General features: G+C 48.6%; 1 protein-coding gene across 1 annotated transcript; it reads left to right on the top strand.

Moving 5' to 3' along the window:
• Positions 1-11,547: 11,547 nt before the first annotated feature.
• Pink1 (PTEN induced putative kinase 1) lies at positions 11,548-27,525 on the top strand. The gene is made up of 8 exons (XM_004637648.2): positions 11,548-11,988; positions 17,800-18,084; positions 19,610-19,710; positions 22,974-23,156; positions 23,619-23,782; positions 24,918-25,045; positions 25,292-25,528; positions 26,897-27,525. The coding sequence occupies exons 1-8, from the start codon at positions 11,602-11,604 to the stop codon at positions 27,152-27,154; spliced, it is 1,743 nt and encodes a 580-aa protein (XP_004637705.1). The 5' UTR covers positions 11,548-11,601; the 3' UTR covers positions 27,155-27,525.
• The last annotated feature ends 212 nt before the right edge of the window (positions 27,526-27,737 follow it).

The following is a 27,737-nucleotide window of genomic DNA, read 5'->3' as shown; positions in this document are numbered from 1 at the left end:
TGGGCTGAGCTGGCCACACACACACACACACACACACACACACACACACACACACACAAATAAATTTAAAAAAAAAAAGAAGGCCATGCTGTGCCTTAAAAAAAAATAATAATAACCCTGATGTTATTGAGTAAATGCCCCTTTCTCTCACCTCCTCCCTGGATCCTGGATCGAGCCTGCCCCTGCATGTCTTCTGGTCCTAAATGGATCTCATACAAGAACTTGGGGACCGAGCAGGCCCCATGCCAGGAATCTAGTTTTAGACATCACCATCCCTGTTCTTACAAAACTCACATTTTAGGAGGAGGACAGAGAAAAGGAGTATTCAGTTCAGTCTAGAAAGGGTCAAGGAAGGCTTTCTGGGGACATTTTTAGAGAAGTAAATCACACTCTGGGGATTTCCATGATGGTTGGGATGACTGTAAAGAATTCAGTATTGCTGAAGCATAAGAGCAAGGCAGAAGGAGGGCAGGAAAGATGCTGGGGCCAAACAGTCAGGGTAGTGGACTGTCGACTGGTAGTCACTTGTTCCTCCCAGCGGAGTGAACTAGCATGGTGCTGGGTGTGGGAGGCCCACCTGAGGACTGCTGCCAGCAGTATAAGAGGCAGAACTGGAGAAGCTGTCAGGAGGCTGTCAGGGAAGCTGTTCGGAGAAGCTGCTGGAAGCTGCTGGATCTCTTGGGCTATCCTATTGGAGAACCTTGTCATGCTGGCTTTCCTGATCAATTTGGTTGTTCTTGTCACTGGAGGAGCTCAGGACCTTCATTGTCACTGAGAATGGCTGCAGTTCATTTTGGCGGGGCTCTGGTCCTCATCTTGAGCATTGTTTCCTAGCTCTGGAAGGGAAGATGGTGCACTGCTCAGCCTTGTGGAGAAACTTGTCATGTTGGTTTTCCTGACAAGAACTCAGCTCTCCTCATTGCTGGAGGAGCTGAGGACCTCACTGTTGCTCAGGATGGCTGCAGTGCTTTTTTAGAGAACTCTGGCGCTTTGAGCATTTCTTCCTGATCCCTCAGCCTGCTAGCATGGATCCTTCATCCCGCTGGAATAGACTTTCTAGCTTCTATCACTGACCTTTGGGCCTTCCCAGCGCAGATCCCTGAAGTGGGCCTGCATGAGTCTTTGTCATGGGCTCTAGGCCTCCAACTGGACTTGTGAGAGGCACTGTTGCCGGCTCTAGGATTTCAGCTGGATTCTTTGGTCTGTAGCATGTAGAGCAATTCCCTGCACTCTTTGTATATAGTTCTTTGGGTGATCATAAAATAATCTTACAAAATGTGTCGTGTAGTATATTGTTCCCCTTGCAAAAACCCCAAACCAGAACAGTGAGCTAGCAGGACTCTGTAGCAAGTGATACAGCCCGGTATTCATTCTCTGAAGATTTACCACAGGACAGCAAAACTATTGACTGCACCAAGGAAGGACAGCCCCTCCCTGCTCCGATGCCACCGTGTCCTCATCTGTCTCGGTGTGGGCAGCGCAGAGATGCATCTCCCTGTTGAAATCACTCTCTGTACTGCGCACTGCCGGTTACCTCCAAAACCCACAGCCGCGGAGTCTTGAGTAGCAGGATTTTTATCTGGCTGCAGCTTTGCTCTGTCAACAGTTTTAGCAAAATCCCTTTCTACCTCTGCTAGCAATTTAGAGATAACATTTCTGAAATGGTCTGTGGATAAAGGATGCTGCTGCTCTGGGGAAATGTGTGTCTCCCCTGCCAGGAGGAGACAAGAGAGGGCTGAACCCGTGCCAAAGGACACTGTCTAGAAAGGGAAGGTCACACAGCCCACAAGAATTCTCTCTTTTAAAAAAAAAAAAATCTTGCCTTTTTCATTTCTACTTTAGCATCAGCTTTCTTTCCTACGTCTTTTGGGAAAAGATTAAATGATGCATTTGGGGACATTATGTACTTCACCAAAACTCCGCAGTCTGCACACCAAGAAAGAACAGGCACACGGAAGGCCCAAGTGTGCCCACCGAGAAGAATGTAGACCACGGAAGGAGCTTGTGTTTTCCTAACATCCCCTCCATCCTCCTGTCATTCTTGTGTCTCAGCAGATCAAAGCCTGCCTGGTACATCGTTGATGCTCAATAAATGTTCTGCGAATGAATAAATGTACCTCTCTTGTACAGAATGTTAAATCTGCAATGTAAACAGCTATCTCGACCAAAAACTGTAGTTCACATCCCCATTTTCACCACCTCAGGGAAACACTGCAGAGATGGGAGAGCCCAAGGGTGGCACCTCCCGCAGCCTTGGTGCCACCATGGAAAGATTGCCTTCGAATGAGAACAGGTGTGGATGAACGCAATCAGGGCTAGCGTCTGAGGAAGGTGCAGGAAGGCTATGGCCGTGGCTGGGGGAAGGAGAACGTGGAGCCCCTGCAAGCACTGCTGGAAGTCCCTTTGTGCAGATAACCCCTCCCCCACCTTTCCACACAAACGTCAGACAGTGAGTGCAGTGTCACACGCTGTATTCAGAGCTATCAGGAGCAACTCAGGTTTCTCTACAAGCCCAACTGACAAGAAAAGGTTACTTCCCATCAGACTAGAGGGCCCACTTCCAGCAAGTGAGTCGCATCACAGGTGCTTGAGCTTGTTTACAGCCTAGAAGGACAAAGGCCTCTGACAAAAGCACCACTTAGTTCCAGGTCACCAACAGGACACCTCACAAGCTGTGTAGTCATTGCTGGCCTGGTGGTCACAGGTTATGTTCTGGGAAGTCAGAGAGAAGTCCTTGTAGCTAAAACATTAGACATCTCACAGAACCTCTTGTCCCTTCTTTGTAAACATTGAGCAGAACTTGAATGATAGACACACAAGATGGGTAGATTTAAGCTTTGAATGAGATGGGTGAGCATTCTCTTCCTTAATGTTCTCCGGAGAATTTCAACAGAGCATTTAAAATTCTAACTTATGGGGCCAGGGAGATAGCTCAGTAGAATAAGCACTGCCTGGCAAGCACAGGGTCCTGAGTTCAATCCCCAGTACCATAAATAAACAAATTAAATTAAATTATAATTTATATTTTTATCAGATCAATAAAAAATTAAAGATAATATCAGATTGCCATATGCTTTTATGAGTTAGAGGGTTTTTTTTCAAATAAATATGATTACCTATAAAAAGTCCTCCCTTTGAGAAAATTATAGTAACAGGAATCAGAGCACACACATGTTTACTGTACTGACACAGCTGTCCACCTGCCCCTGGCCAGGGGTCCATCCCCTAGCCAAGCAAGTCTGAGGAACAGAAATCATCAGATCCCTGAAACTCTCCTTCAGTGACAGCTGCTTTCTGAGGGATGACCCGTGGCTTGGTAAAAAAAAAAAAAAAAAAAAAAAAAAAAAAAAAATAATAATAATAATAATAATAATAATATAAAACTGGTGCCCATTCTCTATCTTAGTGTTCCACCTTCCTCAAGTTGCTACCTCCAGGGGAATCAAAGACTGGCCCCGGGGCTGAGTATGCTGACCCAAGCCTATAATCCCAGTTACTCAGGATGGTGAGAGAGGAGGATCCCAGATTCCAATCTCAAAATTTTAAAAAGCACTAAGGATGTGTTTCAGCAATAGAGTGCCTGCCCAGAATTTGTATGGCCCTGGTTTGATCCCTGGTACTGAAAAAAAAATAAACAAAGTTCAATAAGAGTGGTCCAGGGTTTCCATCCCCTGCATGCCCCTGAGATGGTGATTGAGACTGGGTGTGGTGGCTCGCGTCTGTAATCCGAGCACTTGGGAGGCCAAAAACAGGAGAATCCCTAGGAATCTGATCTGTGTAGTGAGACCCTGTAGACCTGTACTAAATACATTAAAACGAATAAATAAAAAATAAGAGTGGTCCAGGGAGGAGGTTTCCCCTAAAGTCAGCTGGCCTAAACAGTTGAAAGTACAATGCTGTTTAAATAGGACGAGATGTGCACCCCAGCAAGGCAAAGTTCAGCACAAGGTTTATGATGTGACAGAGTCCATTATTAAAATATGGTTGTTTAAAACCACTAGGTGCAAACATAGGTGAGTAAATTTCATAAACTTTAACACATTATCTGCTGTAAATTCACTTTTTTAAGTACTTGAGACCATTAATGAATTAGACTAGAATTTTCAAAAAAATTTCATTGCATTAAAAAGATTTTCATCTAAAATATTATTTAAATATAACACACGGGGACTGGGGGTGTTGCTCAGTGGTAGAGCAGGGTTCAGAAAATCCAGAGAGGGCCCAGAGAGATAGATCAGTAGAATAAGTGCTTGCTTGGCAAGCGCAGGGTCCTGAGTTCAATCCCTGGTACCGCAAAAAAAAAAAAAAAAAAAGAAAGAAAGAACAAATAAATGGATGAACAGATGAAAGAAAGAAAAAGAAATTCCAGGGAAACAGGTAAGGAAGGAAAAAAAGAAATGGGGAACTCACATGCAGAAAATTGTACAAACCACAATGTTACTAGGGCTTTGTGGGCTCTTTCCAGGGATTTTCTTTTTATACAGGTTCTTGCTGTCCAAACAAAGAAATGAACAAGACCAGCCAAAAACGTAGCAAGGTTTTACATTTTTTAAAGGTAAGAAAAGAAGTACGGTCTCTGCAGAGTGAGAAAACTCACAGTGGCCATGAGGTTAGTGGCTGACATCCTTTGAACCTCCCGTTCTTCAGGCTGACGTGAGATCTAGCCATCTCATCAAAAACCTCCTTTCTTTCACACCAGAAGAACTGAACATAACACTTTCTGGTTAGTTCCAGGTAGAGGGCTTGCAAAATGTTTTTTGGGAGAATGGGCCCTGGCCTGACTAAAAGGTCACACCCACTTGTCCAGCTGGCTAGCCAGGCCCCCAGCTCCTGTCTCAATGAAATATACACTGATACGGACTTTCATCACATGAATGCATACAAATCAAGAAAGAGGATGTCATCAGTACTCAGTCTTTTTAAGTCCCTTCCCAGTAACAACCTTCCCAAGGGAACTTGCAGTCCTGACTTGAATCATTCATTATAGATCATTGTAGATTATGGTTTGGGCTGTCTTCGGATTTTACAGGCTGACCAAATAGCTCAGCAGATTAAAGTGCCTGTGCAAGCAGGTGCAGGGGCCGGGGCCTGCCATGCTGGCCCCACCCCCAGGGTGCAGGGAGATGGCAATTGAGACTGGGCGTGGTGGCATGCGCCTGTAATCCCAGCTCTTGGGAGGCTGTAAACAGGCAGATCACTATGAGTCCGATCTAGTAGTGAGACCCTGAACACCCTGTAGACCCTGCCCTAAAATACAAAAAAAAAAAAAAAAAATTTACATAAATAGAATCACACAGCATTTACTCCTTAGTTTGCCTTTAACTCATCAGTATGTTTAGAAAATAGATCCCTGCCATTGCACATAGTTGTAGACTGTCTACCTGTATGGTTGTTTAGTATTCCATTGAGAGAAATATACCACAATTTATCCAGTCTACTATCCAGGCACAACTGAGTTGTTTCCAATTATTGTTGTTGGTGTTGTTTTTAAATGTATGTATTTACTACAGGGTCTACAGGGTCTCACTACACAGATCAGACTCATAGTGATTCTTCTGTTTTCAGCCTCCCAAGCACTGGGATTACAGGCACACACCACCACGCCCAGTCTCAATGGCTGTCTCATAGTGCCATCTCAGTGCGCCCCAGGGGCTAGGCCAGCACAGCATGCTGGGGATTGAACCCTCCTGGCCCATGTCTGCCTAAGCAGGTGCTTTAATCCACTGAACTATCTGGCCAGCCCTTTGTTTCCAGTTTTAAAGGATGTTCAACAAGTACTGGCCAAACTGCTCAGTAGGGGCTGGTGAGATGGCTCAGTGGTCTAAAGCACCTACTTAGAACAAGCTTAGCAAAGCACAGGGACCGCAGTTCAATCCCCCAGCACCACATGCCAGCCAGCCCACCCCCTGGTGGGCTGAGCTGGCCACACACACACACATAAATAAATAAAATTAAAAAAAAAAAACAAAAACTGCTCAGTAGATTAAAGTGCCTGTGCAAGCAGGCGCAGGGCCTGGGGTTTGATCCCCGGGCCTGCCATGCTGGCTCCACCACTGGAGTGCGCCAAAAGGCAATTGAGCCTGGGCCTGGTGGCGCATGCCTGTAATCCCAACATTTGGGGCAGGGCCAGTGCAGCATGCAGTACACGGGATTGAACCCCAGTTCCTGTGCTTGCCCAAGCAGGCACTTAGTCCACTGAGCTATCTCACCAGCCCTCCTTTAGAATATTTCTCTTGGTGAATTACTAATTTTCATTTTATGAGTTCTATTAAACAATGAGTACTTCCCAGGGGAAAAAAATCACAAAATATTGAGGTTTTAATATTTATTGAGTGTTTATTTACAAAAGCATTAAAAATTAAAAAGTATTAACATTTTCAACATTGACTGGCTTTTGGGATACAAAGTTCAGGTTGGTCATGAACTCATTGTGTAGCTCAGGCTGGTCTTAAATTCATGGTGATGCTCCTGCCTTAGTCTCCTAAATGCTGAAATTATAGGTGTGTATTGCTGTACCAGGCAAATTATTAAATTCTTAGTATGTATTGTGTATTTAACATAAACAAGGGCCAGCCAGATAGCTCAGTGATTAAAGCAACTGCTTAGGCAGACAGATTGGTGTTTGATCCCCAGCATGCCGTGCCAGTCCTGCCCCCAGGACACTCTGAAATGGTGATTGAGACTGGGCATGGTGGTGAATGCCAGTCATCCCAGATCTTGGGAAGCTGAACACAGGTGGATCACTAAGAGTCTGATCTAAGTAGTGAGACCCTATAGACCCTTACTGAAATACAAAAATAAAATAATAATAAAATAAAACAGAGACCTAGTAGATCAATAGAAAAAGCAAAAAGATGTCAACTGTGCCCTACAGGAAAACAAAACATATGAATGATCAGCGTACACAATACCTGTGTATGGAACACACAGCTGTCATATGCAAAGACTGTCTTGAGTGTGACAATGGAAAAAAAGCTTATTTCTTTGGTAGACTTCTGTTCACGTTTACATTGTAGTTCACATAGCTTTTTATTTTTTATTTGTTTATATCAATTTTATTGAGAAAGAAGCAGCAATGAGACACTTTTAAAACAGGTTAGTAAGACAGAATGGGTACAACCCCAGCTGCTGTGTGTCTGCCTAAGCAGACGCTTTAATCTGCTGAGCTATTTGGCCAGCTCTGGCCTAGTAGGTCTTTGTGATGCTGCCCCTGCCGGTTCACCTGTCAGTTCACCAATGTGATCCACAATTTTTTTCCATAGTTCCCTGGGCAGAAACATTTTGGTTTTCCTCTGCTGTAAATGATCTGAGTTCCAGTTGCAATCCTCTAAGAAAGTTTCTTTGTAATATTTCATACTTGTTATCTTCTTTGTGAATTAGCAAGCTATTTATATCACATATGTTTAGGATTAAGTAAAACACAACCACTGGCCAATGTCTTGTTTCAAGTGCCATCATGGTTGTTGTAAAACTTATTAAAAAAACATTTACTCCACCTTCAGCTTTTTTTTTTTTTTTTTTTTTTTTTTTTTTGTGGAAATGGGGATTGAATTCAGGCCCTTGCACTTACCAGGCAAGCACTTATTCTACTGAGCCATGTCCCTGGCCCCCTCCATCTTCAGTTTTAATGTTGGAAGTTTCCATCTCAGGCTTCTGTTTTGTCAAGATTTCTCTGTCAATATTTCCATTATAGTGCAATGTTGACATCAGCAATACTAGTTTGTTTTTATTTTTGTTTTTATTTGCCATAGATGAGGCCAATGTTATCTTTCTGAAATCCAAAGATTGTACCATACAATTGTGTTTTGAAATTGCAACATTCATTTGGAATTTTTGCTTTGTTCTTGGGTACAGTTCCTGTACTAGTCAACTTGTGCTCTGCTAGCAAATGTAACAATTGGAAACCGGTAAAACAATTGTTGAATGTTGCATTCCAATTAGTTTGGGAGACAGGAGTAGCAAATCTGTTCACAACATCATTTGCTTTATCACTATATGAATAAAGTCCATTAGGACTGGCCGAGTTCCAGAGGAAATGTCAAACCTAAAAGCATAATATGTCTTTGCATCTACAAGAAGATAAATTTTTATGTCATATCTTGACCCATCACTTTTTTGTAAGTCTTTAGCATTCCTGCGATTACCATAAGAACTAGGTACAGCAGACCTATGCGTGCTTTCAGTTCAGCTAGTGAGGTGTTGTAATAAATACATTTTTGAACATGGCTCTTAGTGCACACAGAACATTTGCTTTGCATTTCAGCCTTTGTGTATTTCGCAGCATCTTGTAGCATTTCATGTGACAATCCCCAACACTGAATGGCAGTGCTATCCAATATGTTTCACCACTGCCAAGATCTTCACTATATTTTCAGACCTAGTTCTGACATTGGATCATTCCATTTGGTTGTGTGGCCATTTTCTCAACCTTTTGACTAGTCAAATAGGTACTCAGATTGTTGCTATCTTCCTCATCTGGATCAAGGATGTCTGCATTCCCTGGGTCTGTGTCAGTCGATCCTTGCTCTATTTCACAGTCACAGGAACTTCAGCTTACGTGGCCAGTGTCCAGGCCATCATCAACAACATAATCATCATCATCCACTCACACCACTCTGTTGCGAAAGCACGTATTTTACTATAATGCATCATCGTTATCATCCCAGCATGAGTAATCTGATGATTCCTTTTTGGCCTCCTCCAAAACTTGCAAATATGGTTTTTCAGGTGTCGTTGTATCGAACTGGGCTATTTCTACCAAAAAATTCAAAAGATATACTTTTTCTTGAAGCAAATCTTGGAGTGGTGTGGGTCCACCAGACCCTCTGTGATGCTTGGGTAAACATACACAAAACCAGTCAGCTGGAACATAAATTTGGTGGAATTAAATGCTGTTATTCTACTTTTGCACACATGCACACTCCTGGCTGTTCATCAAACCAAGTGGGTAAACACAGAGATTGCTTTCTGTATCCCTCAGGAAAAGGTAGTGAGATGCACAGCCAGCAACTATACTGCTAAAGTACAAAATGTACAGTAGAAAAGTAAGGGATGGATCCAAGCTTATGCCCTTAGTTTAGTCCACCAGTTGAAAGATGGATCTTTGGGAGGTTTTTGTTTTTTGTTTTTTTTTTTGGTAGAACAGGGGATTGAACTCAGGTCCTTGTGCTTGCCAGGGAAGCGCTTATTTTACTGAGCCATTTCCCCCACCCCAAAGATGGATCTTTGGGCTGGGGATATAGTTCAGTGGCATAAGCGCCTGCCTGGCAAGTGCAAGGCCCTGAGTTCAATCTCCACAAAAAGAAAAAAAAAAGACGGATCTTTTTTCAGTTGCCTGATCTCTATGTGCAAGCTTCCTATTTCCACTTAAGAATGCAGATGGGGGCTGGAGAGATGGCTCAGTGGTCTAAAGCACCTACTTGAAACAAGCTTGGCAAAGCAGAGGGACCACGGTTCGATCCCCAGCACCACATGCCAGCCAGCCCCGCCCCCTGGTGGGCTGAGCTGGCCACACACACACACACACACACACACACACAATAAATAAATGTAATAAATATAAATAAATAAATATTAAAAAAAAAAAGAATGCAGATGATGAGATTGGGCATGGTGGCGCTCACCCATAATCCCAGATCTTGGGAAGCGGAAAACAGGAGGATCATTATGAGTCTGATCTACTTAGTGAGACCCTGTAGACCCTGTACCAAATAATTTTTTAAAAATGCAGATAAGCTGTGAGATAAATCACTTCAGCTGTCTTTCTATTCAACCAAGCTGATACACTTCTCAGACCTGACAGATGTGTCTTTGCCCAGAAGTTTACCCAACCACATACAGAGACACAAGGCCACACCTACTTTTTTTTTTTTTTTAACCTGCTTCAGGACTTTTTATCCTCAGCCAGCCTTCTGGGAAGTAGTAGAGGTATCCAAGATTGCAGGAACAGTTGAAAAAGACAGGGACACAAAATGGACCTCAGCTCAGGGATGATTTAGACCCTAGCTAAAGAATTATTCATGGAACAGATAGTATAGACTTCATTTGGATCTCAGTCTTAATAACTAATACAAAATGAGAAAATAGGAAAATCTAAATATTGCCTGGGTATTTAATATTATAGGGTATCTTTTTTTATATTTATTTATTCTATTTTTATTTATTACATTTATTTATTGTGTGTGTGTGTGTGTGTGTGTGTGTGTGTGTGTGGCCAGCTCAGCCCACCAGGGGGCAGGGCTGGCTGGCATGTGGTGCTGGAGGATCGAACTGCGGTCCCTGTGCTTTGCCAAGCTTGTTTCAAGTAGGTGCTTTAGACCACTGAGCCATCTCTCCAGCCCCTATAGGGTATCTTTTTAGAGATAATAATTATGCTTATGTTTCTGTTTTAGCTATCTTTCCAGCCCTTATGTTTCAAAAAGAGTTCTCAACTCTTACATAATGAAGTATTTACAAGTTAAATAATAGGATGTCAGGAATTTGCTTTAAAATGGATAAGAACAGAAAATTTAGGTAAAGATTTGGTTTTTCTTTTTCTTTTTTTGAATGTATTTGGTACAGGGTCTACAGGGTCTCACTACACAGATCAGACTCATAGTGATCCTCCTGTTTTCAACCTCCCAAACAATGGGATTACAAGCACGCACCACCACACCCTGCCCAGGGCCAGGGCCAGCTTGGCATGCCAGGGATCAAACCCCGGCCACTGTTCTCTGCCTAAGATTTGGGTTTATTTATTTATTTGCAGAACCAGGGTATTTGAGGTTCACTATATATTCTGTTTTGTGTATATTTGAAAGTTCCCATTTAATAAAAAAAAAAGGGATAAGAGAAAGAAAAACAGATGACTCAATAGGGATCCATGTATCAGGATCCCTAACAGTCGGCAGGGATCTGTCATTAACAAACTGAGTTGGCAAGCCTCCTAATGTCTTGGCTCACTGTCCCTTAAACTGTGGCTCTTGGCTGAGATTTCTTGGGGTGGAAATAAGTCCCAGGACTATGGACCTGTATACAAGGCAAAGGGCATTGAAAAGGACAAAGATCTCAACAGTCTGAGTGCTGCGAACTTTAATCTCAGCTCTGACACTTTATGTGACTCTGGACACTATCCTATCTGCCAATATATAGGTTTTTATTAGACAGGGTGTCACTGAATAGCCCAGGCTGACCTCAAACCCTCAGCCATCCTCCTGTCTCAGTCTCCAGAGCACAGTAATTACTTGCACACATCACCACCATACACGGCTGCCTTTATAAAAATGACATTTCTGTCTACTTGATGGGCATATTGAAAGATATAAAGGGTCTGGCACAGTGGATGATAATAAATATTAGTTTCTGTTTCAATTTCCCGATTGTGCCTAGGAGCAGTACTAGGAGAACCTGGCAACCTTCCACCCGGGTCATCCAAAAGCACAGTGGCCAGAGACCCAGGCGCCAGGTGTGCACACAGCGCCCTCGCGCGCCCAGCCTGGGAAGCGCCGCGGGAGTCGCCCCGCCCACCAGCCACAGCGCCTGCGCGAAGGAACCGCCCCCAAGTTTGTTGTCGCTCGCGTCCCAGACGCTGGCGGCCGCGGCGGGACCGGTCGCGGTGCCACCATGGCGGTGCGACAGACGCTGAGCCGCGGCCTGCACCTAGGCCGAGTGTTGCTGCTGCGCTTCACGGCCAAGCCCGGCGCAGCCTACCTCTGGGGGCGGCCTGGGCCGGCGGCAGGCTGGAGTCGTGGAGGGCGCCCGGGCCGGGCCGCGGTGCTCGGTGCAGTGTCCCGAGGACTCGGGCTCCGGCTGCCCGACCGCTACCGCTTCTTCCGCCAGTCGGTGGCCGGGCTGGCGGCGCGACTCCAGCGACAGTTCGTGGCGCGGGCCCGGGGCGGCGCGGGCCCCTGCGGCCGAGCGGTCTTTCTAGCCTTCGGGCTAGGGCTGGGCCTCATCGAGGAGAAGCAGGCGGAGAGCCGGCGGGCGGCCTCGGCTTGCCGCGACATCCAGGTGCGCGCGGGCGGGGGTGGGGCTAGGAGTGCGCGTGTCTGGAGGTGGGTGGAGCCAGGGGCAGGGCGGGGCTGGTGGGCCGCAGGCCCTGAGCCGGGGTTGGCTGGGCAGTGTTTGGGGGCGGGCCCTAAGGCAAGATGGGGCGGGACTAGTAGGCAGGCGGGGCAGAGGGCCCGAGTCAAGGGCGTTAGGGTAGTCCGGAACCTGAGATCTAGCGGATTGCGGGGGGCGGGGCAGACGGGCGGGACAGCCAGCCCCGGCAGGACTAAATGCGTGGGTCGTCCTCGGTTGGGAATTGGGAATGTCGTCCTGGACAGGAGCGCAGCTTTGAATTGGTGGTGGGTGTGGGTGGGTGGAAGGAGGTTAAGGTCCTTGAAAATAACCAACGGAGATTGACTTATTTTACCTTTAGCAGTGCTTTGGTATGAGACCAACAGCTCCTAGTTCCTTAACTGTTTCCTTTCCTCAAACAGCATGTTTTGGAAAATGTGCTGCTACTTACAGTGCTAGTAGCAAATGGCTTTGTGTACATTTTCTAAAAAGTTAATGACAGCTGTCATAACTTTGTTTTTTTTTTTTTCTTTTGTTTTGTGTCATAAGTAATCCCTAATTTGTGGAGGAGGGCATGTACAGAGAGGTGAACTGACTTGTTCAGAATCTCTTAATAAATGTGGTGCCCAAAATCTGTGCCCTTAACACTGATCCGGGCTGTCCAAGCTAGCCAAATACTTAGACAATGACTGCTGAAACTGCAATAGAAACTACCAGTGGCAAGAGAAAGCAAAAGCCCTAGCTTTTAAAAGACAAACAAAAACAAAAAAAACACCAAACTTGTAGCATTATCACTGGTGACTGGATGCATAGGGGTTCCTAGGCTTTTTAAATACTTAAAATAAATAGCTCAGAACCTCTGTATTTGCTCCACCAAAGTCCCAGAGTCAGGTTCACCAGACAGAACCAGTAGGGTGTGTATATTTAGAGAGAGGGATTTATTTTAGGAACTTGGCTGGCCATGGCCTGGCAAGTCTGGAGAGAAGGCCAGCAGGGCAGGCTGCACAAGGCTGTGGTGGCCAGAATTCCACCCTCTCCGAGAGGCCAGTTTTTGCCTGGAGCCACTCATTTCAGGAAGTTCAGTCCTGCACTTTACAGACAGGGTGGAAGGGGACAGGGTGTAGTGACACACTCTAGGACTCAGAGGGCTAAGGATCAAGAAGCCTTCGCGTTTCCTGGTTCCCACCGAGTTCTTGTTTCTCTTCAGCAGTCTCCTGTCTGAGCTCTTGCCATTTGGGGCTGACAGAGGAGGTCCACACGAGGGCCCAACCCCTGATCTTGCCTCTGGCCGCCGCTTAGGTAACAGAAACCAGGAATGGGAAATTTAACAAATCCTGCTTAAAACTAAGAAGGGTTTTTTCCCCTTTTTTGTAAGATTAACCCACCTAAGTTTACCCTGAACATGTGCTTTGTCCTCCTGTGTCATTAATTTTGCATTGAAAAATCAGGCATTTGACTGTTCTTAAACAAAATCACCAGATTTGATTATTCTGGCAGTACTAAAATTCCATGTCATGTCAGATTGAAATAAAATCATAGCTGTTCTCTACTCCTGGAAGGAGGCGTGTTTAAAAAGAAACAAACACAAGCAAAAAGAACAAATTCAGGGCTGGCCAAATAGCTCAGCAGATTAAAGCACCTGTTTAGACAGGCGTAGCAGCCGGGGTTTGATCCGTGTGCCATGCTGTCCCCACCCCCCAGGGCATGCTGAGATGGGATTGAGACTGGGTGTGGTGGCGTGTACCTGTAATCCCAGCTCTTGGGAGGCTGAATGCAGGTGGATCACTTTGAGTCTGGTCTATATAGTAAGACCCAGTAGACCCTATACTAAAAAAAAAAAAAACCAAGAAAAAGTTAAAAACAAAATTACTATATCCATAAATTCCACTTCTAAATTTTATTTATTTGGCACAGGGTCTCAGTAAGCAGCTTGGACTTATACTGATCCTCCTGTTTTAGCATCCCCAGTGCTGGGATTACAGGCATGCACCACCACGCCTGGTTTTAGTGGCTGGCTCCACCTCTGCACCTGGGGCTGGCACAACACATAGTACCAGGGATCAAACCCAGGTCCTTGTGATTGCCAGGCAGGTGCTTAGACCACTGATCTATCTCCCCAGCCCAGAAATTCCATTTCTGAGTGTACACCCAAAATAATCGACAGCGAGGACATCAACAGATATTTATATGGCCATGTTCATAACAGCTAAGTTAACAGTAGTCAGGAGATGAAAGCGGCTGTCTCAGTTACTCTTCTCTCATTGCTGGGACAAATCACCCAACACCCAAAATCAAGGAAAGGAAAGGTTTATTTAGCCCACCGTTAGTTGAGGTTTCAGTCCATAATCAGCTGGCTCCAAGTCAAAGCAGCACATGGCGGAGGGTAGCCCTTCAGGGCAGAGGAAAACAGTCAAGAGCAAAGGGGAGGAGTAAAGGCAGCAGAGAGCAAGTCTGTCTCCTGTATGCTGCATTCAGGCCATCCACGCCAGGCCAGGTGCAGCACTCACACCCATAATCCCAGCACTGGGTCATGAATTAATTACAAACTCTAGAATCTGCCCCATGACTTCATGAGGCTTGGGGGGGACATCTAGACACAAACCATAACAGTAGCCTTGGTGTCCATGATTGGAAAACAGGTAAACAAAGTGTTTATTTACATATAGTAGAATGTTGTTTTTTTAAATGTATTTAGTACAGGCTCTGCTGGGTCTCCCTATCTAGATTGAACTCATGCCGATCCTCCTGTTTTCAGCCTCTCAGGTGCTGGGATTACAGGCGTGCGCCACCACGCCCAGTCTCAGTTATGTCTCAGCAGCATGCCCCAGGGGCAGGGCTGCACGCCCCAGGGGTAGGGCTGGCATGGCAGTCGCTGCTCCCATCCCTGAGCCTGCCTAAGTAGGTGCTTTAATCCACTGAGCTATCTGGCTGGCCCTCAGAATATTCTAATACTTCCTTAAAAAGGAAGGAAATTCTGATATATACTGTGACCTAGGCAAACCTTGAGGACAAATTGTGTAAGACTCCACTCCTAAGAGGTTCCCAGACTAGGTTCAGAGACAGAAAGTGAACCAGCGGTTCCTGCCTGGCACAGTGCAGGGACCAGAGTTACCACTTCATCAGTAGAGTTCTGCAGAACGAGAGGGTCTGGGGTGGGTGGTGATGGCCACACACACATGGTTGTGCTCGATCCACTGAGCTGCCTACTTGAAGATGGCTGAAGGGTGTGGCCCTGTAGCGTCAAGGAGAAAGCGTGGCTTGGCTCGAGGCACAGAGCTTGCAGTCCATAGCCCCTCAGTCCCCTTGCTTCTGAGCTGCCGTGAGCTGGGTACAGCTAGTCCCTCCTGGCAGGCAGGAGGTGGGAGAGTCCTCAAGGGTGCGTTCCCCTCTTCCACTCCCGGTAGCCACTGCCACTTCTTAAATTTACCCCAGATTAGGAACCTCTCAATGGGTTAATCCACTGGTAAATCAGAGCTTTGTGACCCAGTCACCTTCTAGAAGCCATTGCCTAGGCATGAGCCCTTTGAGGAAATTTTAGATCCTAAACACAGCACATGGTACCTAGAAGTGGTGCTCCATGCCTGGAATCCCAGACTTGGGAGGGTTAGGCAGGAGGATCACCATGAGGTCAAGGCCACACCTTCTTGAGCAAAATCAGCCAGGAACAGGGACTATAGTTTGATCCCCACCACCACATGCCACACCAGACCGCCCTTAAGGCAGCCTGGGGGTGGGTGGGAGGGGCTGGGTTCAAGGGCAGCCTGAACCACATAGTAAGACCCTTTCTCAAAAAAAAAAAAAAGTTAAAAAACTGTATCTTATTCTCAAAATCATGGTTGATGTGGGATTGCTCTATAAATTTGCTTCTGCTCCATGAAGTTTAAAAAACTTTTGGCTGCCAAGTGTGATAGTGTATTTGGGAGGCTGAAGCACAAGGATTGCCACAAATTCAAGGACAAGCTAAAGGGGCCAGGGAGATGGCTCAGTAGAATAAGTGCTTCCCTGGCAAGCGCAAGGGTCTGAGTTCAATCCCCAGTTCCACCAAAAAAAAAAAAAAAAAAAAAAAAAAAAAAAAAAAAGGAGACAAGCTAGACTACATAGTGAGTTCAAGGCCAACCTGAACTACATAGCGGGACCCTGTCCCAAAAAACAAGCAAGACCAAAAAAAAAAAAAGTCCCTAACTTATTAGTAAGTTAGGAAGATAAGAAAGAGCAGTCTTTCTTTTTGAGACAAGGCCTTGCTGTGTGGTTGAAGCTGGGTTCAAACTCATGGCAGTCCTTCCTCAGCCTCCCAAGTGCTGGAATTACAGTTGTGTGCCACCACTCTTGGCTTAGACTTTCATTTTTATTAAAAAGTTCAGAATGGTAGTGTTAGGTATAGCCACTGAGTGCTTTAGGAATTTTCCAGGTGACCTGTGGCCTGGGTTGTCATGGTGGCCACTTGTACAGCAAGGAACTTGAGTTGGGTTTGATGGGTGCACAGAAAAGTACCAGGCAGAAAAAGACCAAGGACATAGGGGTGTGGGAGCTGGTGTGGTGGGAGCTGGAGTTCAGAGAGGAGTGGCTGAAAGCTAAGGACTGGCAGCATGCCCAGGACAAGGCTCAGTTGGACATGGGTTCCAGGTCCTCCCGCAAGATACCGGAAGCCATGGATGTTCAAGACCCTTAATAAAGATGGTGTAGCATTTGCATAGAACCTGCCCATATCCTCCTGGTTTGCAGGAGCCCAATATAATTAGAATACTCAATATAATGTAAATGTCACCCAGATGGTTATCCTAGTACACTGTTTATGGAATAATGATAGGAAAATATTCTATACATGTTCGACACAGTTGCAATTTTTTTCAAGTATTTCCCATCCACAGTTGCTGAATCCTAGATGCAGAGCCTGCAAGTATGGAGGGCTGACAGTACTGAGTAGCCTCATGATGGGGTTTGGGAATAGGAGAGCGGTACATGAAAGCAGTGTGAGGTGATCTGGCCAGGGGCGGTGCAGGGACCCTGTGATGGCAGAGGTGTCTAGTGGTGAGTGCCCTGTAGGCACTGCTGTGGTGGGTACCAAATGCCCTGACACTCGTGGGCAACTGATCATGTATTTGGAAAGGAGGAGGTCACCAGATCAGGCCATTGGAGGACAAAGGTGGAGCTTTGGTGATGAGAAATGACATCACCCCTGCCACCTGATGCGGGCCACAGCTCAGAGTCTGGGAGTGGGCTGTGTGTCCCAGCACCCACACCCCATCTGTTCCTGTCAGAACTCTCACACACATGCTCATTGCCTTTCCTACCAGTGCTGGCCAGGCAGCGTCCTCCAAGCGCCAGCCGGGAAGACAGCCCTCATTGACTCAGCTCATGGCTCCTCTTGATTTCACCCCTCCCTGCCAAGACCACCTGGCGTCCCTGTTGATCCCACAGCTGTGCTAGCCATTCCAGAGCTGTCAGACAGAGTCTTTGCAGAAAGCTGGCTCCGCAGTCAGGCAGCCCACAACTGCAGGGAGAGCATACCCACAGAGGCGGCTGCCAGGCCCCAGTGCTCACCTGCTTGCTGACTTGTCTGGTATACTCTGATCACCATGCAGCCTGGAGTGGGAGAGAGATTATTCCAAACAGAGATGAGACAGGGCTGGCGTGGGCAGTCCAACCCAGCGTGGGTGTTGTGACTGGCTCTCAGTCCTACCCAGCCTCACTGTACCTCTCTCCTCTGTTTGCCTTTACCTGGAGTTCCCTGGCTCATGGTAGGTCTTGGTTTCCTCATAGACAATTTTTACCCAGAAAAGCAAGCCAGTTCCTGACCCACTGGACACACGACGCTGGCAGGGCTTCCGGCTGGAGGACTATCTGATAGGACAGTCCCTCGGCAAGGGGTGCAGCGCTGCCGTGTATGAAGCCACCACACCCGCATTGCCCCAGCACCTGAAAAAGACAGAGAGCACCAGGCTGCTGCCAGGAAGAGGCCCAGATGTCATCCCACAAGGAGAGCAGGAGCAGGCTCCAGAGGCCCCTGCCTTTCCCCTTGCCATCAAGATGATGTGGAACATCTCGGTAAGCACCGGAGCTGTCTTCGTTCAAGTGTGTATTTCTCCAAATGCTCAGCTAAGTGGACCTGGTGGAGTCTTTTTCCTTGAGGTTGGCAGGAAAGGACCCAGGTTCTCTAGAGAAAGGGTGCTGTGATTAGGCTTCCTTGCTCAGTTACATGCGATTCTGAAGCTGCATGTCTCAAATTATGGCCACAGCTCACCTAGGGATCAGGCAGATTTGGATTGGGCAGGTCAGGCATGGGTGGAGCCTGAAAGTATGGATTCTGTTCACCAAATTCTCAGTCATGCCAGGCCCACTGGTCTGTGACCCACACTCTGAGGAGCCAGTGTCTAAAGTTCTAACCTGACTGTCAGTCATACAGCCATCTTCTCCTCCCTTGCCCTCCTCCCATGACCTGCCTCCCTGGAGAAGACGCGCCAGGCCAGGCTGCTGTCCTCTGAGCGCCCCCTCCCCATCAAAAGCTTTGTCACCTCCCTGTTGTCAGCTCTTGGAAGGGCTAAAGGCTTTGGGGCGTTGAAGAGCATTCCACCCCCTGAAAAAAACAAAACAGATTTCTGTTTGACGTCTTTACCTTGCCATTGCAAGGTAAAGAAGGTTCAGAACATTCATCAGGACTCAGTGTTTTTCTCCTGCTCAAAGCATTGTTTTGAAGCTAAAGCAGACAAAGCCATGGCAGCTCCTGCTGGACACCGGTGTAGTTTCTTTTCTTCTTTCTTGGCTTTTTGAGACAGTGATTTGCTATGGGGTTCAGGCTGGCCTTGAGCTCACTTTGTAGCCCAGGCTGGCCTTGAATTCACAGCAATCCTCCTGCCTCAGCCTCCTGAGTGCTGGATTACAGGCATGCACCCCCATGCCCACCCACCCGGACAATTTCTTGTTTTGATTTGAGGTGCGAAGGTAATTAGACTGCTGCACTCCAGGCTGGGTAAATCGCTAACACATCGCCAAATCCTTAGTCTCTGAAAAGTCACACTTAGCTTCAGGCTTCCCGTGGCAGATGTTGTAACCACCAAAGGGAAGGACTGGTGATTATTACAGGATCTTCTTGGGCGTATCAGCCTTCATAGGTCCTGGGGGCTGTTCATAATGCAGTGAGGACAATCAGGTGCTCATCCTCCTGTGGCTTTCTGTTTGTTGGGGCATGGGAGGGCTGCTCTGTGGTCCTGCACAGCTTGATCCAGTGGCGTTTGTCAGCCTCCACCTGTCTGCAGGATGACCCGGTGGTGGTGGGCATGGACACCCCTGACAGCAAGAGGCGCCCTGTGCTCTGACCACTGTGGCTGTCCTCGTGCCCCAGGCACCTGGGCACCGAGTCTGAGGTGCAGGAAGCATCCTCCAAGTTGCCACAGAGAGCAGCCCACCTCTATCTCCAAGGAGGAATTGGTTCTAGCTTAATCCTTCTGAGAGGTTCTCTAATCTTGAAGATCAAAGCCAATTCTGGGCAGCATCTGCCTGGTCCAGATCACAAGCAGGGCTTGGAACTTGCCTTCACCTGTGTAACCCTGGCTGTGTCATGACTGTGTTCCAGGCGGGCTCTTCCAGCGAAGCCATCTTCAGCAAGATGAGCCAGGAGCTGGTCCCAGCTAGCCGAGTGGCCTTGGCTGGGGAGTATGGAGCAGTCGCATACAGGTAGGTGTTAGTAAGAATAAGGGCCTTTGAGAGCAAAGTCAGGGGCCGGGGAGATAGTTCAGCAGAATAAGGCGCAGGGCCTGTGTTCAATCCCCAGTTCCACCAAAAAAAAAAAAAAGAAAAGAGAGAGAGCAAAGTCATCCCGTGTCCCCAGCACTCGGCACAGTGCCTGGCCAGCCACACAGCAGATACATGCTTACTGCACACTGGTGTTGTGAATCGGTTTGTGGACAGTTGATCTCAGGAAAGACTGGCAGTCATCTGACCCAGACTAGCGAGGCAGACTGCTAATTCACACAGGGGAGAGGACAGGTGTTACCCAGTTCACAGTGCTAGAAAATAGACGTCTCTGATTTTTATGAAGCAGCGTACAGGTCCAGTGTCACCTGGTGGTACAAATCAGCCCTGTCCACATGGGAAGGAGCACTCCACTGAGACCTGCAGCACCCGCAGACTTGTATAAAAGGCAAAAATGGTCCCTTCCCCCCAAATGTGGCAGCAGAGCCCTGCAGGTGTGGGGCAGAGAGCCCGGGGCACAGGTGCTGGAGTTCAGAGCTCAGGTGCAGCAGGAGCCCAGAAGAGCAGGGGCCCTCAAGGCTGCCCCTCAGGAAGCACAGAACTGCCTCTGGCAGGAGCAGCAGCCCTTGCAGACATGAGGACAAGGAGGTGCCTGCAGCAGAGTGAGGAGCTCGCACATGGCAGCTGCACCACAGCTCACAGTCTAGGCAGCGATGCCTAACACTGGGGGACAGAGGAGACACTTGTGCTCCTCGTAACATTTGAACCCCATGGTGGAGGGGTGCTGCAATTGTGGTGATTTCCTGGAGGATTTCTAGATCTTAGCTCTGTGAAAAGCAGCAAGACGGAATTAAAAACTGAATGAGCCCATGTAGAGACCCTCCTATCCCGAGAGGCTGCAGGGGGATTGAGTCTGCAGGCAGCAGCTGCGGAAGTGGCTTAGAATTTTTTCTCTTTAGTACAGGGTCTCACTACACAGATCAGACTCAGTGATTGATCCTCCTGTTTTTCAGCTTCCCAGGCACTGGGACTACAGGTTTGCACCACCACACCCAGTCTCAATCTGAGTCCCAGCGCGCCTCGTGGGCAGGGCCATCACAGCACATCAGGGATCAAACCCCGGTCCCTGCATCTGCCTAAGCAAGTGCTTTAATCCACTGAGCTATCCAGCCAGCCCTTAGGTGGCTTAGAATTGTCCTTGTGCCCTGAAGTCTATAATGAAAAGCACGTACCTGAGCGCCACCTGCTAGGACACAGAGTAACTAGAGATGGCTCCTTTGGCACTGGCAGCATGGGCCTCCTATCTGAAATAGTCCCTGTTCCTCATCCTGGCATTCACTTGCTTACCCTAGTTCTGTCAGTGCCTGCTGAGGGGACTGGGCAGCCAGAGTGGATCTCGGGAGACACCATCCCTGAGACTGCTATAGCCCTGCCTAGCTTTTGCTCAGCGAGGGGCTGGGATTCAGAGCCCCTGTGATCTGATCCCCACCCTGCCTTTTCTACCTCATTCTTGTGCTTCCTCTCCTGTATGCTGCCCTCTGCATACAGAATTCCACAGCACCTTCCCCCAAGGGCCAGGCTGCTCCTGGCAGCCTCCTGAGTGTACACTCTGCTGTACGTGGGTCCTGTGCCCACCCCCATGCTGCAGGTCTCCATCAGACAGCCCACCCCTCTACAGCACAGCCTCATCTCTGCCTCCAAGCTCCTATGACATCTGCCAGGCCAGCCAGCCTTGCTGAAGTTCTGATCCTCCCTCTAGCCCAGTAGTAGGAACCATGCTGCATGAAGCAGGAGCCCACTAGGGTGATGCAGGAGAGGTACAAGAGCGCGTGTGGACTGGGCCCGCAAAGCTCAAGTCAGGATAGTGTCTTGCTTTCAGTGTCATCTGGCCTCACCTCTGGGCCCTGCTGTGTTCTCTGTCCTCCATCAGCATCCTTATTTTCTCCCCCTGTGGTTGGTTGTTGCTGTGGACCTTTGGCTCGCACCCTCTGACTTTCTGTGGCCCACTGGAGTCCTAGGATGTTTCCAGTGTTAGCTCCATTGCTTCTTCACACTCCCAAATGTGCCTATAGGCACATTGCCCTTGATGCAGGTACCCACCCTTGGCCCACAGCTTTGGTTGAGAGGCTAGCACACAACCCTCAGAGCCACACTGCAAAATACAGCCAGAGTGCCTCAGTGGCTTTGTGGGCATGGGGCTTCCTGGAGGACAAAATGGGTAGCTGATATCACAGCTACTAACTACATGTGTTCATTTCTGCATTCAGCAGATGCTGGAACCATGGAGACAATTTAAGCAGGATCCCTGTCCTTAACTCCTTACTCACTAAATGGCCCTCTCCTATTAGATCACAAACCCCTGAGGACAGGACTCTAGCCTGTTGTGCCCTGCTGCAAAGCATGCTAGCACAGTGGCCAGTGTGGTAACAGTAGTTGTCAATTGAGTCAGTAGTGGTGACAACCAACATTCGCTGAGTGCTTATGCTGCTAACCATGAGTCTAGGCACTTGAAGTGTATTATCTGCCTTATGCAGTGTGCCCCTGCCTCAGCCCTTCAGCACTTGGCACTGAGCCAGAGATGAGTGACTTGGCCAGGAGTCACAGTGGCCAACCTGGAATTCAAAGTCAGGCTGATTCAGAGCCCCCTGACTGCTGTGTTCTGCCAGATGGATGGATGGATGGATGGATGGATGGATGGATGGATGGATGGATGGGAGGGTGGGTAGGTGGATGGATGGATGGATGGATGGATGGATGGATGGATGGATGGATGGATGGGAGGATGGATGGGAGGATGGGTAGATGGACGGGTAGATGGACGGATGGATGGATAGATGGGTAGGTGGGTAGGTGGGTGGGAGGATGGATGGATGGATGGATGGATGGATGGATGGATGGATGGATGGATGAATGAATGAATATGCTGGAATGATGGATGGGTGGATGGGCAGGCAGATAGGCTAAAGATGGAGTAGGGGCATCGTCACTGTGGAGTCTCCTCAGTAAGTATTTTGTTTGTTTTATAGAGAGTACAAAATATTAAAACAGAAAACTTAGTGATACAGAATTTCACTTAACAATACAAATCTCACAACACCACATATAATACCCAGAACATAGCAAACCTACTGTAAATATTTAGCAACTAAATGAGTGCAGTTATTTGTTGTGGCCATGGATCTTTTTCTTTTCCACTTGGTGTCTCTGATGCTAGCCTCCTACATTTGTCCTATTTGACTAACCAGAAAATCCAAAGGAGGTCCCAAGCAGCTTGTCCCGCACCCCAACATCATCCGAGTTTTCCGCGCCTTCACCTCCTCAGTGCCTCTGCTGCCGGGGGCCCTCACTGACTACCCAGATGTGCTGCCCCCTCGTCTCCATCCCGAAGGCCTGGGCCATGGACGCACGCTATTCCTTGTTATGAAGAAGTAAGTGGTAGGGGCATGGCAGGACCTGGGAGCTGCCTTGCCTTCCCAGGGGGAGCTCTCCTGTTCTTGGGGTGCTTCTCTGGCTTCAGAGAACAGAGCTAGGCAGCAGGTGTGCACTGCTCCAAATAGCACTTCCCTTGGGTGGATTCAACCCCTCCTGGAACCCCAGTGCTTTGCATACGCTGCCGACTCACCTTGCTCCTTGCCTAGTCCCCTTGCTCCTTCCTCACCCCTGGAGCCACCAATCCCTGCTGCACTGGGGGTTTAAGGAAAGAGGTGCCTGTGCAGTTATGTTGAACCTCTAGAGTGTCAACTCTGACTCCAGACTTTGTGCTGGTGGGTGGGCAGCAGCAGGAAGGATATGTAGGAGAAAAGAAACCCATGAGCCACAGGAAGATGCAGAGGAAAAGATAAGATGCTAGCGAGCGGGCTGTGTTAGCGAGAGGTCCTGTCCCCTCCCAGCTACCCCTGCACCCTGCGCCAGTATCTTCAAGTGAGCACTCCAAGCCCCCACCTGGCCACCGTGATGACCCTGCAGCTGTTGGAAGGTGTGGACCATCTGGTTCAGCAGGGCATTGCACACAGAGACCTCAAGTCCGACAACATCCTTGTGGACCTGGATGCAGGTAGGCACCTGCACCCCTCACAGCTCAGAGTGCAGAGAGCAGGTCTGGGCTTTTATGCTGTCCTAAATCATCGTGCCTTCCTTTAGCTCTGTACATAAGTGTTCCCCCCCTTCCCCACTCTCCTCTGGGGGTTTAGGCGACAGCACTGTAACAGTTCCTAAGTTCTCTGTTGCCTAGTTACAGATGAAGAGCCTTGGAGATGCAGTGGTTTTTTTCTTAATAAAAAGAGGTAGACTTTAGCTTAATGGGGAAAACAATTTTCAAAGAGTGAAAGCCATTCAAATGCTGCTTCTGCAAATAATGACTTCCCCATTGCTGGACACAGGCACGCAGAGGCCACCGCCTGGGAATGTTGTACTATTGGATTTTTTTTTTTTTTTTTTGAGAGGATCTTTCTCTGTAGTTGAGCTCACCCTGAACACTCTATATAGTCTAGGCTGGCCTCAAACTCAGCAATGTTCGATTTATTGAGGTTTTAAATTCCAATCTAAGACTGCTGGAGTGCAAGTGCCCCTTAGAGATGATCTGAACCAAACACCAGCTCCTTTGGTTTTGTTTTCTGTTTTTTTCTTCCCTGTATTTAGGACAGGGTTTACAGGGTGTACAGGAAATCACTACGCGGTAGATCGGACTCATAGTGATCCTCCTACCTTCAGCCTCCTAAGTGCTAGGATTAAAGGTGTGCGCCAGCACGGCACGGCACGGCACGGCACGGCACGGCACGCCGCCGGGGATTGAACCCAGCCGCCTGGGATCAAACTCAGCTGCTATGCTCTGCCTAAGCAGGCGCTTTAGTCCCCTGAGCTATCAGGCTGGCCCTTAGTTCCTTTCATCTTGGGACAGCTGGTTACTAGAAAATTACCTACGTGGAGGCAAAGCTTTTTATCTACTTATTTGCCCAAGGAGTTGGTGGCCTTTTCTTCCCGAGGCACTTCCTTGTCACTGGCCCTCCCAGTCTGCTCTCTAGCAAGCCCACTCTGGACTAGGTCTTGCTGGCCTGCGCTCCTGGATCGGCACCGTCCCTGTGAGCCCAGCTCCCCCCGGACCTCGTGGTAGTTTCCGTAGGGAACTGGGTAGCCTGCCAGAGGGGAGGAGGAGGAGGAGACTGTTCTTACCTCTGCCCCCCACTTTGCAGGTGGCTGCCCCTGGCTGGTGATCTCCGATTTTGGCTGCTGCCTGGCTGATGAGAGCATTGGCCTACAGTTACCTTTCACCAGCTGGTATGTGGATCTCGGCGGGAACCGCAGCCTGATGGCGCCTGAGGTGAGTCCCCCTGCGCATGCTCACCACCATTAGAAACACCCGCACAGTATCACAGCACGAAGGAACTGACATGAGGCTTCTTCCCTGCCACTGCTTTAACCTGGGTCTCTGGGATGTTCCAGATGTGAGTTTTGAGACAGCCTCAGCAGGTCCTTCTGTTTCTGAGTCCTCTGGCCCAGGTGACACGCAAAAGCATAAACCTTAGATTTGCCAGCGTGTGAGTCTCACCCTCTGCTTCCCGAGCAGGTGTCCACGGCCTGCCCTGGCCCCAGAGTAATGATTGACTACAGCAAAGCTGACGTCTGGGCAGTAGGAACAATCGCCTACGAAATCTTCGGGCTCGCCAATCCCTTTTATGGCCAGGGCGGTGCCCACCTGGAAAGCCGCAGTTACCGAGAAGCTCAGCTGCCCACTATGCCCGAGTCTGTGCCGCTAGATGTGAGACAGCTGGTGAGGTCACTGCTCCAGCGGGAGGCCAGCAAGGTGAGGCTGCTCCCAGGCTTCGAGGGGACTGTGAGCATGGGAGATTTCACTCTGTTTACATCCAAGAGTGAAGGTCAGGTTTGGGCAAGTGCTACAGTGGGAGATGGAGCCTGTGTCCTGCACAGGGCAAGACCAGCTACAGGAGACAATGGAGTAGATGGGAGTGTAAACAGAAGCCTATCAGGTACCCTTCTGTTGGCCGAGACAAAATACCTGACATATGGTTTTAAGGAGAAAAGGTTTAGTTAGGCTTATGGTTTCCAAGATTTCAGCCCATGGTCAGCTGGATCTACAGTGGCAGACCATGGCAGAAGGGCACAGCCCATGGCAGCAGCTAGCAGAGTTGGACAGAGCCGGGGAAGGGAAAAAGGAGATGTCCTTCAAAGGGCTGCCCACAGCCTCCAGAGGCCCCGCCTGCTAACAGCATGTTCAGCTGTGTGCTAGGAAGTGGGTTCATCTGCCAGTAGGTCAGCATCTCAGTGCCTGAGTCTCAGGAAATATCCGGATATCAGCCACAGCATGGGAGCAAGGGGACGAGGCCACCACTAGTCGGAATTCTAACAATCCCGCTTCTTGGGTTTGCCAGTTGCTTATGAAGTTACTGGGAGGAAGCCGGGGCAGAGGGGGCACACACCTGTAATCCCAGCTCTCTGGGGGTTACTGTGAGTCTGAGACCAGCCTGGGCTACAAAATGAGCTCAAGGCCAGCCTGAACTGCACAGTGAGACCCCATCTCAAAAAGACAACAAAAGCTATAAAGAGGGAAAAGGATGCATTTTTGAGGTATTTTTACTAGTGACGCAGCCTACAGAAAGGGCTGCGATCTAATTAGGTAGCAGAACATCTCCAGAGAGCAGGCTGGCCACCGTGACATTAACATAAAGGCAAGTCTGTGAAGACGTAATTGCAGTACATACGGGCTACATGCTGCTGAGCAGTAAGAGCCAAGGCAGGCCTGGCCTCAAACTGCTGTCCTGCCACTTACAGTGTCCCCTCACTGCACACGGCCTGCTGCTGGGTCACAGCGGCTGCTCAGGGGAGGCCTGTAGAGCAGCAGCTACACCCAGGTAGGCAGTGATGACAGAATGGTCCTCGCCCGGCAAGGACCAGCCTGACCGTACACACGAGGCACATGGCCTTCCCACTGTGGGCAGCACTGCAACCGTGCTTCTGCCCCTACACAGCGACACATCTGGAAAAGCCCAAAGCCACAGGGAGCAGCAAGTATTGGTCAGCTGAGCGAGGGTGTCGGGAGGGCAGGGAGCGGAAGAGCTGGGCTAGGAAAGCCCTGAGGATGGTGCACACAAGATAGGTGTGGGCTGGATGCTTGTGCAGCTGTCCTAAGCTGCAGCTTCCCTTCCTGTTGCAGAGACCATCTGCCCGTGTGGCTGCCAATGTGCTTCATTTAAGCCTCTGGGGTGAAGATATTCTAGCCCTGAAGCATCTGAAATTAGACAAGATGATCGCCTGGCTCCTCCAGCAGTCAGCTGCCACCTTGCTGGCTGAGAGGCTAACAGAGAAGAGCTTGGTGGAAACGAAGCTGAAAATGCTGTTCCTGGCTAACCTCGAATGTGAGGCGCTCTGCCAGGCGGCCCTCCTCCTCTGCTCGTGGCGGGCAGCTCCGTGACAAGTGCCCACCTGGCCCGTTACTAAATGACTTGGCAGTGTCTGTGCTGGTGGTGTGTGAGTGGCAAGGGAGGGGCCCAGTGGGAGGTGCAAGTCAGGAGAAGCTCGTGTGGGGCTGGTCAGCCAGAGAAGGCCTTGGGGTTGGCACATGGGAGGAACTGAGTCAAGAGTTTAGTCTAGTCATGGACTCCAGCTGTGCAGTGTCCCATCAGCTGTGTGGACCTGGGCTGTCCTTCTGTCAAAGCAAGGGATGGTCCAACCAGGGCACTGGCAAGTCCTGGGGCTGGCCCCAGTGTGCGCTAAGTTGCTATAACTACTTGGCCCTGTCAATGAAGCACAGGACTATGTAAATAAATGAGAATGGGTGTATGCCAGCAAAGCTTCATTTATGGGCCCTCAAGTTTCATTGTCATGTATCTCCCAAATTCTTTTTTTTTTTTTTTATTCCACTGAGCCATCTCCCCGGCCCATAAATTCATTTCTTATAACCCTAAAGAAACATAAAAACATTTACCTTGTACCTGGTGGCCACCAGTCTGTTAAGCTGACAAGGCCTAACTAGAAAACATAATGCTGACTGGTCA

The sequence above is a fragment of the Octodon degus genome, unplaced genomic scaffold (assembly GCF_000260255.1).
Source record: "Octodon degus isolate 3935 unplaced genomic scaffold, OctDeg1.0 scaffold00092, whole genome shotgun sequence".
In the NCBI taxonomy this organism is placed as follows: domain Eukaryota; kingdom Metazoa; phylum Chordata; class Mammalia; order Rodentia; family Octodontidae; genus Octodon; species Octodon degus.
Note: the sequence above shows the minus strand (reverse complement) of the source record. Positions and strands in the feature narration are given on the sequence as shown.

What these genes read in the sequence shown, in the direction of transcription:
- Pink1 (XM_004637648.2), top strand. Translation starts at nt 11,602, where the DNA reads ATGGCGGTGCGACAGACGCTGAGCCGCGGCCTGCACCTAGGCCGAGTG. An exon ending in CGGCTTGCCGCGACATCCAG is followed by an intron (nt 11,989 to 17,799) that starts GTGCGCGCGGGC and finishes GTTTCCTCATAG; the next exon opens with ACAATTTTTACCCAGAAAAG. An exon ending in TATGGAGCAGTCGCATACAG is followed by an intron (nt 19,711 to 22,973) that starts GTAGGTGTTAGT and finishes TTGACTAACCAG; the next exon opens with AAAATCCAAAGGAGGTCCCA.